Source organism: Opisthorchis viverrini, assembly GCF_000715545.1.
Source record: "Opisthorchis viverrini unplaced genomic scaffold opera_v5_18, whole genome shotgun sequence".
Classification (NCBI taxonomy): domain Eukaryota; kingdom Metazoa; phylum Platyhelminthes; class Trematoda; order Opisthorchiida; family Opisthorchiidae; genus Opisthorchis; species Opisthorchis viverrini.
The window spans coordinates 2,955,463-2,968,405 of record NW_008751674.1 but is presented as its reverse complement, the minus strand read 5'-3'; the positions used below and the strand labels follow the sequence as shown (position 1 = coordinate 2,968,405).

At 40.4% G+C, this 12,943-nt stretch overlaps 1 protein-coding gene across 1 annotated transcript; it reads right to left on the bottom strand.

Moving 5' to 3' along the window:
• Positions 1-309: 309 nt before the first annotated feature.
• Positions 310-5,184, bottom strand: T265_01707 (hypothetical protein; the record flags this gene model as incomplete). Its single annotated transcript, XM_009165773.1, has 2 exons — positions 310-448; positions 5,015-5,184. 2 exons carry the CDS (start codon positions 5,182-5,184, stop codon positions 310-312), a joined length of 309 nt encoding a protein of 102 aa, XP_009164037.1.
• Positions 5,185-12,943: the final 7,759 nt, after the last annotated feature.

The window sequence follows — 12,943 nt, the reverse complement described above, 5'->3', positions numbered from 1 at the left end:
CGAGTTGCCTGGATGTTTAGCGATATAGGACAAAGAGTTCTGCAATATGAACTCGCTGTTGCAAAATATTCGGCAATATAACGATGACTGGAAGCATTCGTTTATTTCTGTTTTTGTGATCCCAGTCTCTGAACCATGGTTCCTGGTTCCTCTAAATTTTCTGACGTCATCATCACTAATAACTAGAACATACTAGTGTAACTGTGAATGCCACTGATGAGGCATGTGTGTAGTGTCTTCTCGTAAATCTCCTTCGCGTCTCTTGAAAAGTGAGATCTATTATGGAATTTGTGGAGTGGCTTTGTGGCATTAGCTTGCATTTGAGTAACAGTCAACGTTCAGGTAGACGCGTTCAGGGAGAAGATGGACATCCAGTTTTGTAAACAAGATGCATATCAGAGTTTTGCTCCCCTGTTCAATAGTCTGTAACTGTTTAGTTGGTGTTTCTCTGATAAACAACTCTGCAGTGAAGCCTCACTTCCTTTCATTAGTACCCCATACCATTGCTTACATAGGATCGTGAGGAAATAGTGTATAATTAACTAGTGGAAAGAATATAGATGGAAGAATACAGACTTGAAAGGAAGATTCTCAAAAATAAGTGACCCAACTGTGAACGGGTCCAAAATGGACAAACTCAAGAACTACGTCAAATTACGTAGCTATCAGAGGAGTCGACAAAGTGTATTTTGCAAGCAAACCCGAAAAACTCTCGGTTCACATTGAAGGGCAAACATTAGGTGAGAAGCTCGTCACCCTTACAATCTCTTGGGAGAATATGGATCTTAACTCTTCCGTTCCGTAATACGCTAACACGAGGAGATATTCGCGGAAACACTCAGCATATATTTTGTGGCTACCAGCAAATAGAACTCTGTTACAACCTGTGGAGAGGTTATCACAGCAAACGTACCAACTAGTTCCAAAGTATAAGGCCGGCAGCGCAAGATGATGAAAACGACAGGAGGAAATTTGATCAGCAGTTGTAACCAGTAGGCTTAAACAGTAATGTAAAATTTTATTGTTCAGTGAAAACAATCGAGTTCATAGTGACAAGTGTTAGAAGAGGGAGACCACAGGAAACGGGAGGTGATAAAGGTTTGCAATATACTGGCTTTCTATCAATAAGTTATATACAAAAAATCGAATTGGGGGACGTTGAGGCTGATTAATGGCAGGATAAAAGGGCAATTGATGAGTACTGGGAGCATTTTTCCTGGTGCACTGCTGCAGTAAGCATGTTTATCTGAATCGAACTCACGATGAGCTGTTTATTTCCCTAACTGATTACTAAATTTTTCGCTTGACGCTGACATACCAAAGAAGTAAAATTACGATAAAAATGGAGTTTTCTCGGATTTTCCGTCAACATTTGTTTTTGTTTGGAAAGTAGAAAAATTGAATTTTCTCGATAATTTTCTGTCCAACGGTATTTACCTGTCAGTTTAGTCAGTGGATCACGACGGCCCTGTAGATGACTTAAATAATCTAATCTAAAGCTTAAAGCCTAAGCCACTGGGAGCCGACAAGCTAAACATTTTGTTTTTGTTATGACGAGACAACTGAATGCAATTATTACTTTCACCGATTTACCTGAAACTTTTAGTAGGTGGTATACTTCTTGAAGCAAAAAAGGTTTCTCTCCAACACGCAATGTGGTTTTCTTGCAAAGTAGGCAACGAAATACAAACTTTAAATTCAATGGGAATTTCCTTCAGATGAAACCAAAATATGCTAAAAGGCCAGAAAGTGTTGTTCATCGCTCTCCCTATCGGGAGTCATCAGTGATGCCCGCATGAAAAAAAGTGCAGGGATCTCCGAAGTAGCGAAATTCTTACCTGTACCTTGAGCCCGTAAATCCTCGCGCACAGACGGCTTTTCTATAGAGGTTAGAATCGTCGGAAAATGTTGAACCACTTTGTTGAATCCCAGCATGATAAAGCCACCTACCAGACTAACCAAAATATACCTACCGAGGGCTGTAGATCTTGAGCCGGATGCAGAATGAGTATGCAGGCATTCAAACCGCTTGCACGTGGAAATTTCAAAACCGAAACGACTTGAGTTTAATGACGAACTCCCCAAATTTGTATGAAATGAAGATTTTCGGCACCAATTTAAAGGTGCAACACTAAACCCTCCGCTTAAACAGATAGGTAGTTGACGTAAAATGGAAACTAATACAGAATAAAGCTATTTGGTAAGGTGGGAAAGACGACTAGCTTTGTGATGCCAAACCAACTATACACTGAACTTATAGAGGAAAACATTAAGTGCGTTAAGGAGCGGTTGACATCTGGCTGATTTCATTTTGTCGCAAGGCAGTGCACAGGAAATATAAACGGAATCAACCATCACGTAGAATACTTTTGGCTCTACCAACAGTTAGCGGAAAAACTTTCTAGTTAGTAGTAAGATAGTATGCTTGTCTGGACAACCTTGTCATTTTATTTTAAGCTAGGATAAAGTGCTTCGCGCAAACCTACTGAACGTTTCTAAATGAATTAAAGCTCGATTCCAGAATGTTACAAATTGTGAGTGCGTTTGGATGCGATTCCATTATGTAACCCTGGCATGTATACTACCTTTCATACAACTAGTTCTTAAAAGCCGGTGTCTTACCAGCAAGCACACTCAACGTACAACATCAAGTAGTCAGCTAAACAGTTTTGCGCCAAACTCTGTATGGATTTTCGCTCACTTGGTGATCGACACTGCACACGCCAACATAGGACAAGGAAGTGAATGCAAGAACTGCGTGTGCAAAAATGACATTTGCTGCCCTTATACAATGCCTCTGGGCAATCGCTATTTGAAGATATGTAAAAAGAGCGCAGTATATTGGAATGTTTTGCTTTCCTTATTACTACTTAACAGCGTAATTTTGACGCGCCTGGCGTACATGTTTCTGGTCGATTTGGCTAACAGTGTCCGCTAATTATCTTTCTTAGTGAACGGAAAGACCGAATCCAAGTTCGCCGGTAAGCATTCCAAGCAGCTCTGAGAGTAATTTAATCCCTGCGCTATCTACTCTCAAATGCATACAAAACGTACGCCGCTGCGTGTAACATTGGACTACACTAGTTTTCTTTGACATAAAATCTCATCTATTTACCCCCCAATTATTACAGCTCCCCCGGAGGACTTCCTCAAACTTGTATCACTAAATTACGATATTTAATTCATACTTCAGTTGACTACTACATGTCACAACTCTATACTTCCTTGTCGTTCTGATGCTCGTGATAAGTTTTCTTAACTATTCTTCCGGTATGTTGTGAAACAAAATAAACCCATTTTTGCTCCATGCGTGAAATCCATATCACTTTTCCTTGAAAAGGCTTGAGCTTTAACCGAAACTCACGTGAGTTAATGGTTGTAACAGCCTCCTCATTTTTGAGCTTAAGGGCATATGAAATGCAGTTTTGAAGCTTAATACAGGAACTTTTAGAATATATGTAGTCCGAGTACAAAGCACAGACAACATTACCTCAAACGAAAAATGTCACAGAATCGCCATATCTAAGCTCGAACTGCACCACTGGTTGGAGAATCAACAAAAATGGCTTTTATACCCTGGAGTTTGAATCGATACAGTTTGTTGGAAACCGTGTCTTCTGTAAGGCCATGAGCCTGGTGCTCTAGAGTTCAGTTACGCATTTACATCTGGACTGAATTGATCTAGCCCGGGATGCAGTGAAATTAATTTGCTATGGTTAAGGTCCCTGTAACTCAAATGTACATGATAAACTATGGCAAACGTTCTTAAAGTTTTTTAGTTAAAAATTCGAACATATGTGAAATGGACAGATCCAAATTTGTGTGGGTACAGAGCGTTAACATCTGGAGCGCCCTTTTTGGACAATAATCTATATTGCCGGTCCGAAAGAGAGTTTCATCCAGGTTTATTGTGGCCTTGCAACGGGTTCAGGAAATGCCCGGGATACGGAAGGAACCAGTACAACCTTGCTGATATACGTAGTGTAGATGAACTGGCCGAGGAGGCAGAATTTGGTTTTCAATACCGAGACAGAGTAGTTTCTGAAAATAACACGCATTCTCACATGGAAAAACTCTTCCACATGGGCTAAACTTACCCCAAAGATGGTGCACAGTGTCGTAAACCGAATGCTGTTTTCATCTTGGCTTTTAAACCCTCTTTTGTTAGGAGAGGAGCAAATATGGTTGAATGTTTGAAAGGCATTGAAATTGGAGATATATTTAAGAGGGCAAACACAATGAATTCGAAGGGAACTCAACTATCTGCTTGAAACTTATTCGACACTCTTTACAATTGCATTTCAGTTGACAAGACGAAAGCCACTGAAAATAGTTTTCAAACATTCAGGTCACAGAAGTTGTGGTCAATGAGGAATATTTCGAACGTGAAATGTAGACCGCTTTCAGAATTTTGGGACTCGTGTTCGTTAGATTCAGTAATTCTACTCCCGCTCTAGTCCGCTCGTATATGCTCGAATAGTGCATTTGGGGTTGTGCGATTATGAATGACTGAACAGTCTCAAACCACCATGAAATGTGAGCCATTGTCACTGAGTTTACGGTACCAGACAACCGTTCCGCCACTGTCCTCAAGGCTGATGACCAAATACGTCATCTTGTGACATATTTCCAAAGGAGAGGAATCAACACAAACAAACAGGCGATCTAATCGGAAACCAAGTTTCCAGGATGTTGGTTCCGTCCTACCAGTACAACCAAACGCTATGAGAACATAGAAATCAGGAATGATACATTCTGAAGGATTTGTATATCAAATGCTTTGATCTAATCGGAAACCAAGTTTCCAGGATGTTGCTTCCGCCCTACCAGTACAACATTACCAACCAAACACTATGAGAACATAGAAATTAGGAACGATACATTCTGAAGGATTTGTATATCAAACGCCTTGTTCAACCTTGTTGTTAACGTACAACACTTTGTTCGATACGAGCCACTCTGTTGTGTGATACAGGTGTGACGGTGGATACTACTGATGAGACATGCAAGTCACCTCTCCTCGTAAATCCGCTTCGCGTCTCTTGAAAAGTGAGATCTATTACGGAATTTGTGGTGTCGCTTTATAGCATTCACTTGCATTGTAGTCAAAGAATATCCAGGAGATTTCTGGAAGACCCATTCAAAGAGAAGATGGATATTCAGCTCCTTATACAAGATGCACATGAGAGTTTTGCTTCACTGTCCAATAATCTGTAAATGTTCAGTTGGTGACAGATGGGCATTTCAGATGATTTCTGGGCACGCTTTGTTTTGAAATCCTAAACATCTCACTTGATCGCAAGATTCTTTCAGTTCAAAAGGTCACCAACAGTGGTTTAAAGTTGTGATTTTGTGGAAACGCTTTCATGAGTCAGGAACATCAGCATCGCAGGTCAGCCAGCTAATCAAACCAAACTTTCCCGAAGGAGAACACATAGTAAACGGTCGTGGTGGGATAAGAAGAGGTTTGCTCAAAACATAACAGTGTGAATGTGATTACCAAAACCACGAAAATACAATCAGGTGTTTCCGAAGCAATATACGAAGAAACATGCGACCTGCGTTTCCATCACTCTAAAGTCATTTGTAAGATGGGTTTTCGCATGAATTCCATCATTACCTCATCGCACTTTCACGGGTGATTTATAGTATTCAGAATTCGGTAAACTTTGTTTGGATTCGACCTTTCGAGCATTCTGCAGCATAAGACAGATTTTTGCCTTAGGAATGCACAAACGCTCTTTAGGATTGTTGCAATATCCCGGTAATAACTGACTAGCAAAATTCCACTTGCTATAGTCCAGTCATTGAAAATCAAATTTGGTTCAGTTTAGCGGACTTGTGGTGGACACTTAAGCCACATGTAACTGGCTCACATTAGAGGGAACTTTCACGTGGTATGATCTATATGAACGGGGTTTATCCAGTAGGCATTCCAGCATTCATAAACAGATCAAGATGTTATACATTAGAAGCAAAATGTCACAATGAATGTCACATTAGAGGGAACTTTCACGTGGTATGATCTATATGAACGGGGTTTGTCCAGTAGGCATTCCAGCATTCATAAACAGATCAAGATGTTCATACATTAGAGCAAAATGTCACAATGAATGTCCCAAATGAGATTATAAATAAAACACGATTGAAACTAAGCCTGTTTACTCGACGTTTTGTAATAGGTGTAATGATGAAAGCAATCAAACAAAATATACGACAGAGTCCTCTACCTCTATTTTCCCGAGGGAATCTACAGGCCACGCTGACAGGATAATCAGATGCCGTGTTCGATACTGCTCACTGTCCTTACGTGTGCTACAATGGAGGCACCACAAAGCTCTAGGACCATCCTTCCTTGATAAGCAGAACCCGAGTTTTCGTGGATTTTCCGTTTCGCACTGTACATGTGCTGGATCTCTGCGATCTTCACTCTATCTGAGACAAGACATGCGGACGGGAATTTGCAATAGGTGCCATAAAAATGCAAAAATATAAAATAAACATGCCCATGAAAGACATCTCAGAATAGGAAAGATTCAAATTGGATGACTTTGAGGAGAAAATGTAACACGAATAGCCATTCACAGCTTCCATAATGCACTTATAACTTATCTAGCTCTAAGTTACTGTATTTGGTTAAACACAGTTAGCTTCAGTTCCCATCCACTTTCTCTCGGACATGAGTAACCCGTCGACCTAAGTCAGTTCCAGTATCCAAATTGGCAAAGCCCCCAATACAGAGTCTCTTTGATCCGCAAACGGCACAAGTTTAGTTTTTTTCTTGCAGGAAAAATTAGAACCTATCCAGCAAGACACCTATGGTTACAATCGAGCCTTTTAGTGTTAACCATGTCGCGCCTCCACAGGTTTACACAAGGTGTTGTAGCGTAGGTCGTGATGGTGAATTAGAATAACCTGAATTAATATCCAAGGAAGCTTTGGGGGTTCCCAAACGCAGCTTTTTTCAAAGCCCACTCAGTCTTTGCCTTAAATCAGTGCGAATTTCAATGAAAGATAATGATGAAAGCCTTTAGGAGGGGAAAGTACATTGTTTATTAAGGTATATCTTGCGACGAAAGGGCGACTTTGTCGGGGACGAATGTTTGTAGGAGACACATGCATCGGCCAGTAAATTGAACAAGTTTCATCGATAGGCAAAATGGTCATTTTTTCTGGTTCTGGCATTTGAAGATACACTGTTTATCCTTTGCTTACATGTGGAACTACTCATATGCATTCAGGGTCGGAGTTTGTTGTGAACCGGGACTGCAGCACACCACGGCAGTACGAGATGGGAATCTACACCACTCGCTTGAACGTTTCGTTGCAATAATAGAGGCATTCACTTCTTTAAAGGGCCACGTTCGACTGGCGAAAACCCCATAAACGCTATTTGATCGAGGTTTGCTTTAGAGAGCAGCAGTGCCTGATTAGGTGGGAAAAATCATTAAACCAAGCATTAAGCATGATCTGTTAATGAGGTCCTGTACGTTCATTAGCCTAATGAGTATACCTCGTTAGTTCACAGTATTAGCCAACTAGTCTAATTAGACAGGTATCGATTTTTGAAGTTATTCTTCGTAACAGTGCAAGGAAACAATTTTATTTGAGCTGGATATGTATTTTCTAAGACTGTAATAGGATCAGCGTCAGTTTGGGTACAGCCCCTCTCCCGTTCTGCTACCATTTGATGGAATACCAGAGCAAACTGGGAATTTATGCTTTCAGGTGCACTGAAATTTATTTTCTCACGTAATGGCACAGGGTCATCTAAGATGCAGAGTAGATATTTTCATATTCATGCTAAATTGCAGTTTTGCATCAACACATTTCTATGTGATGATTCCTGCATCCCTTGTGCTTTGCGGAGACTGATTTTGACTAGTCTTGATAAATATTTGTGGGCATTTACGTTGAAGAAGAGCCCATCATTCTGGTTGTCATTTGTCATTCATTTTTCTTGATGTATCACGAACAAACTTTAGGACACGACAACCCTCACTGCGACGGTTATCTTTGGGGACATTGTGTTCCCTACCCATCGAAATCAGTCCCAATGACGATGGATTCCAGCAACTGGGTTCACACTAGAGGCAATTTTAAAATCATTCTTGTTACATTACACTTTTCAACAAATAGTGTTTGAGTTTATGCAAGTAATTTTTCATTATTTTTGCTGATTCTGTAGATGATCAAGATTAACCTTCAACGATTATTTTAAACGAAATTGTAAAACAATGTCAATAAGGAACACTCATTCTTCATAAAATCGAAGTCAATCGACACGATGACTAGGTTCTGTGAACTGTTCCCAGATAGTGTCCTTTGAATCTTTCTTTCAGTTATTGCACACAAAGTTACATCGTGACAGAAATCACGCGAAAAAGTTGACATCATGGGTGAATACAATGAAGTGGAATAAAAATCAAAAGAAGTGGGACTGAGTGAGGGGTAGGTCATTGAGACACGATGACAAGTAATTGACGTTAGTGTCGAACAAGCTGATGAAACTGCCTTTTTCCCAGGTCGCTAGTGGGCAGAGGTTGTACAGGTTTGTTTCGGACGCAAAGTTGCGGCTCCAGACGTCGGATTATAATCGCCCCAAAGATCCACGGTAACTTGGATCGTATCAATCGTGATCGGTTCAAGAGTACCCAGTATACGATATGGAAGGCTTGGTGTTTTGTCGATGACAATGACTAGTTCCGGCCACTTGCGTGGTATCCCGTTTTATTCCCATTAACACTCGGGGATACGGGACTGTGTTCTCTCCGACAGGTGTTTTGTCGTATGACAAAACTTATAATTCTGGACACCAGCACACAAACGGATGCGCAAAAAAGCTGGTTGTAGTACGTGAGAGTTTGTCCTTCAAACGGAAACTGATAGAGGGGCGGAATTAAAGATCGGGCACAAGCTAGCAGCCATATCTATTGTGTCCACAGATGTTCCATAGCTCGCGTAAACTAGATCAGCGAATGAATCGCTTAGTTTACCATGTATACGAGCTTCTTTCTAACTGAAACTTGTTTAGGTTTGGGTTTAACAGGTTGCATGGTTTTCAGTACGAAACATTTAGGAAAAACATTCTGCAGAACTGTAATTTCCAAGAATTTTCCTTCCTCATGATAACAGTCGGAGGAACATACTTTTATCACTCTTTCAGTTAGCCGTCTTACTAGCAATATACCAAGCATTCTACATTTGCTTTCTTTGGACATTGCATCAGTTTTTTCATATTCCCGACATCGAGGAAGCAATATTAACCTCGATATTTTTGTGGACTGAAATGGAAATACTTACCACGTTAATACAAGTTAGGAAAATAATTCGAAATTTCTTGATGTGATTCTGTTTATGGGATTGTGAAGCGTTAATCATCTGTGTGTGTAATAGAGTTTTAAGCAGGAAGCCGTACATAATATTTATTGCCTACTTATACGACTGTGGATCATCCTGGCGGTGTGTTGCACCTCTGTGTAAACGTCGAAGGTGTACTGTTCAGTCGACCTACGTTAAACATTCGTCGCTAATAATGAAGTATTTGAAAACAGACTCATAATAGTGAGATTTTGGTTTCCATGCTGAATCAATAGGAGCCAATGGCAATATGAGGTGCAATTCACTTTGCACAAACGCCAACAGAATTTGATGTGAGAACAGAAAAACCGGTTAAAGTTTTGTCTTTTGAATAACTTATGTTTTATTATAAGACAAATAGATAAAAAATCGTTTAACTGTAGACTCTTTTGGTGCCTAGCTGCCATGCAACCCAAACGAAGCACAGATTACTGCCACGTTGCCCAATGCTAGTTATGGGAAGTCCAGAGGCAGAGGTAGAGTTCGAATCACGAGCCTTCCGGAAAAATAAGTTCCTACTCTCACCACTGGGTCATATCATACGGATAAAGCTGAAGGGAACGCAAAATCATTAATATACGGACAACTTCAGGCTTGATGACTGTGGCGTGTGAAGCACGAAAAAGAGCAGTCTTACTTTTCAAATGATTACTCGAGAAGAAAGGGTCAAAATTTGTCCATCTCATGAGAAATGGACTGGTTCCTAAGAGTGGACACTTCATAAGGCTGAGATCTTTTTTATCTGGCTAGATAGATAACTTTGGGTGCACGCTCCCTTTTACTGTTCAGTTGGCTAGCCCACGGATGTAGGCGAAATCCAGTTCAAAAAGTATGAATAGGCTGCCGCGTCTTCTACTGCTGAACGACATGAATTGCGAAATTCCCTTGGTTTCCCCATTGGTGATTCAAAGGGCGCAGCTAATGCAGCTGAGAAGCTAGCATGTACTCATGTGTGAAAGTGAGCTAATATATGGGGAAGTTTGTTATACTTCAAGCTACATTGAAATTTTTGTCCACTGTTCATAACTAAAAGACCCAGCTGATTCGTGTTTGCCATCAAGTTCACCTAAGCAAATCTGTCGGCACTGAATGAGAGGAGTAACTTCGTCGTACAAAACACCATGCTTCAAGAGGTCTGTTTTTATACCTGAGGCCTAAATTGAAAGTGTGCATTAGAATGTTTAAAAAAAGCAGTTGTCTTAAAATTCGATCAGCAGTGCGATTTATGGTAAAATGCTACCTCTTCTAATTAACGGAACGACGCACTCATGCAGTTTCCTTCACATCGCCTGGTATCCGCTTCAGATGCAGGAACATATTGCTGGAGCATGAAAGCGAGCCCTCTATGAAAGTACGTCGTCACCAAGAAAACCGAAACTTGGTAAGCCCCAAGAAACCGAATCTGCCGTGGAAAGCACTGTATTCAAATTGTAGAAAGCAAACAAACACACATACAGAAAAAAGTCTCGTTGATTAGCAGAGGAAAAAAGGACCCGCACAGGAAGTCTAATAACTGCAAAGCACAAGAAGTACTTTTCGAGAAAAATGGTTAAACATTTCCGATTAAAACCTAGTGAGATGTAACCGCTGATGATTAATGGAACAAATGCGGCAGTTGACACATGTGAATGGTATGGCAATAAGACTGACGATGTAGCTACAGTTGAGCACGTGCTGTGCTGCTAGCGTTGGAATCCAGAAATGAAGTTTATATTGACAAAAACAGTTGAAAAAGTGTCAAGTAACGCTGCATGGTTGAATAAAAATGATGTCCGGAAGTTTAGATGTTAGCGCAAATAGAAATTCATTTCAAATTTTTCAAACCTCCCAATACCGACATTCCCCACGTAGGCAGATTGGCACAGCTTTCTAGAAAATGTCGAGAAAAGTGAAGAGAAATCGTCATCAGCGTTTCCATATAAATTCAATCGGTAGAGAAAAAAACGTCGCATGTATTTGAAGATTTTTGGATGTAAGCGTATTTGAAGAAACCATATGTAGATTTTTCAAACAGGCAAACTTCTGAGTGCTGATAACCAGCCCAAGAATGACACCTAAGTAACAAAAAGAAATTGGTGCTGACGTTTTAATCCTGATTGCAGATGGCAACGTGAGGGGAAGAGGTTAAATCGCTTCGTCTGTGGATAGAGAAAATTTTAAAACGGTGTCCCTTGGGACTCCAGATTTGATTTCGTAGATCCAAAAATGTGTTGTCATGGGCATGCTGTTGGAATTAATTCAAAATAATTTCCCAGTCAAAATGATGAAAGGCATGCCACCGATACACATTTTGGAATGTAGCCTTGCATACCAGACTTTATCACTAAACTTGGAAACCTTATTTTGAAGGCTTCCGAGTTTTATCAGGCTATAAAGCCCCGCTCAAGAATACGCACTCAATTTTGTTGATTACTCAGGGAATTTTGATGCTTTAACCTTCTAGGAGCCCTTTGGCGAAGTTGGACCCTTGGTAGAAAGGACTGAACCAGATTGTTCAGTACTAGTTTGAAGTCAGAAGTAATGCACACTCGACATTACAGACTAATTTGTGCGACACAATGTGCAGCAAAATCTAAAGAATAACGAGGAGTGAAGAGTATGGATGACAAATCAAGAATGCTTAGACTCATTTTTGCAACGTACGCGGAGTTATCAGTCAAACACCCGGGAGGATTTTCTGGGACAATATTCAGTAAATTAAATTGAATGCTGATGGGCAGATTATTACAGATGTATAGGAAGATACCGTATTACTGAGGGTGACATTCAGATCAGTTTGGAGTACAAGAAGTAGAGAGTTGATGCATAAAAACAGACTTAGATTAGACGATACAAGGACAGTCGGTTACGGGTTAGCTGATCAACACTTCGGCCCTTATTAGTTCTCCTTCACCAGATGAAACACGGTCAACTTTTTGGCTTCGTGAAGTCTGAGTCTACTTGCATCACGAAATTTTATGCGGATTGTGTAATTACAGATGCGGTTGAAGTGCTCTAGTATGAAGTACCGTAAAAAAAACCTGAAAAGAATGAAGTGCAACGTAGTGTATGGAGAAATGCAAAATTTGGTAGGGAAGAGATCGGAGAATGTGGACAAACAAGGCTCTTATGAGACGTGTATTCAGGAAAAAGTTAGCATTCCTTCATGTGAATGAAATGTCATTCGGAACGGGTGAAAAGGTTATGCATGTGTCTGACGATCATTAAGTCCACTGTGCCTGGTACAGGCCGATAAAATTTGCAATGCAGGTTCAAACTACTAATTTTTGAAGAAGGATTATCTTCTTACTGATGAACAAAACACGCAGCGTCAGCTCAGAATAAGCGGCTGCTCAAGATAATAGTGAGAGAAATCAATGAAATATATCTGCCTACGAAGAACAATACTCTGGCCATTATTTTTTGTGACACTCTGCCAGGCTCAATGGTCACCAATTTTCAAAAATGCAATCAAGCATTTCTTCTAGTTAAATGTCTTATCAGGAAGGTCAGATTCTTGAAAGCAATTCAGACCGCCCCGGAACCTACTGCTCCACCAAAAACTCAACTGGAAAGCCGGCAAGCATCCAGGCCAATCAATCAT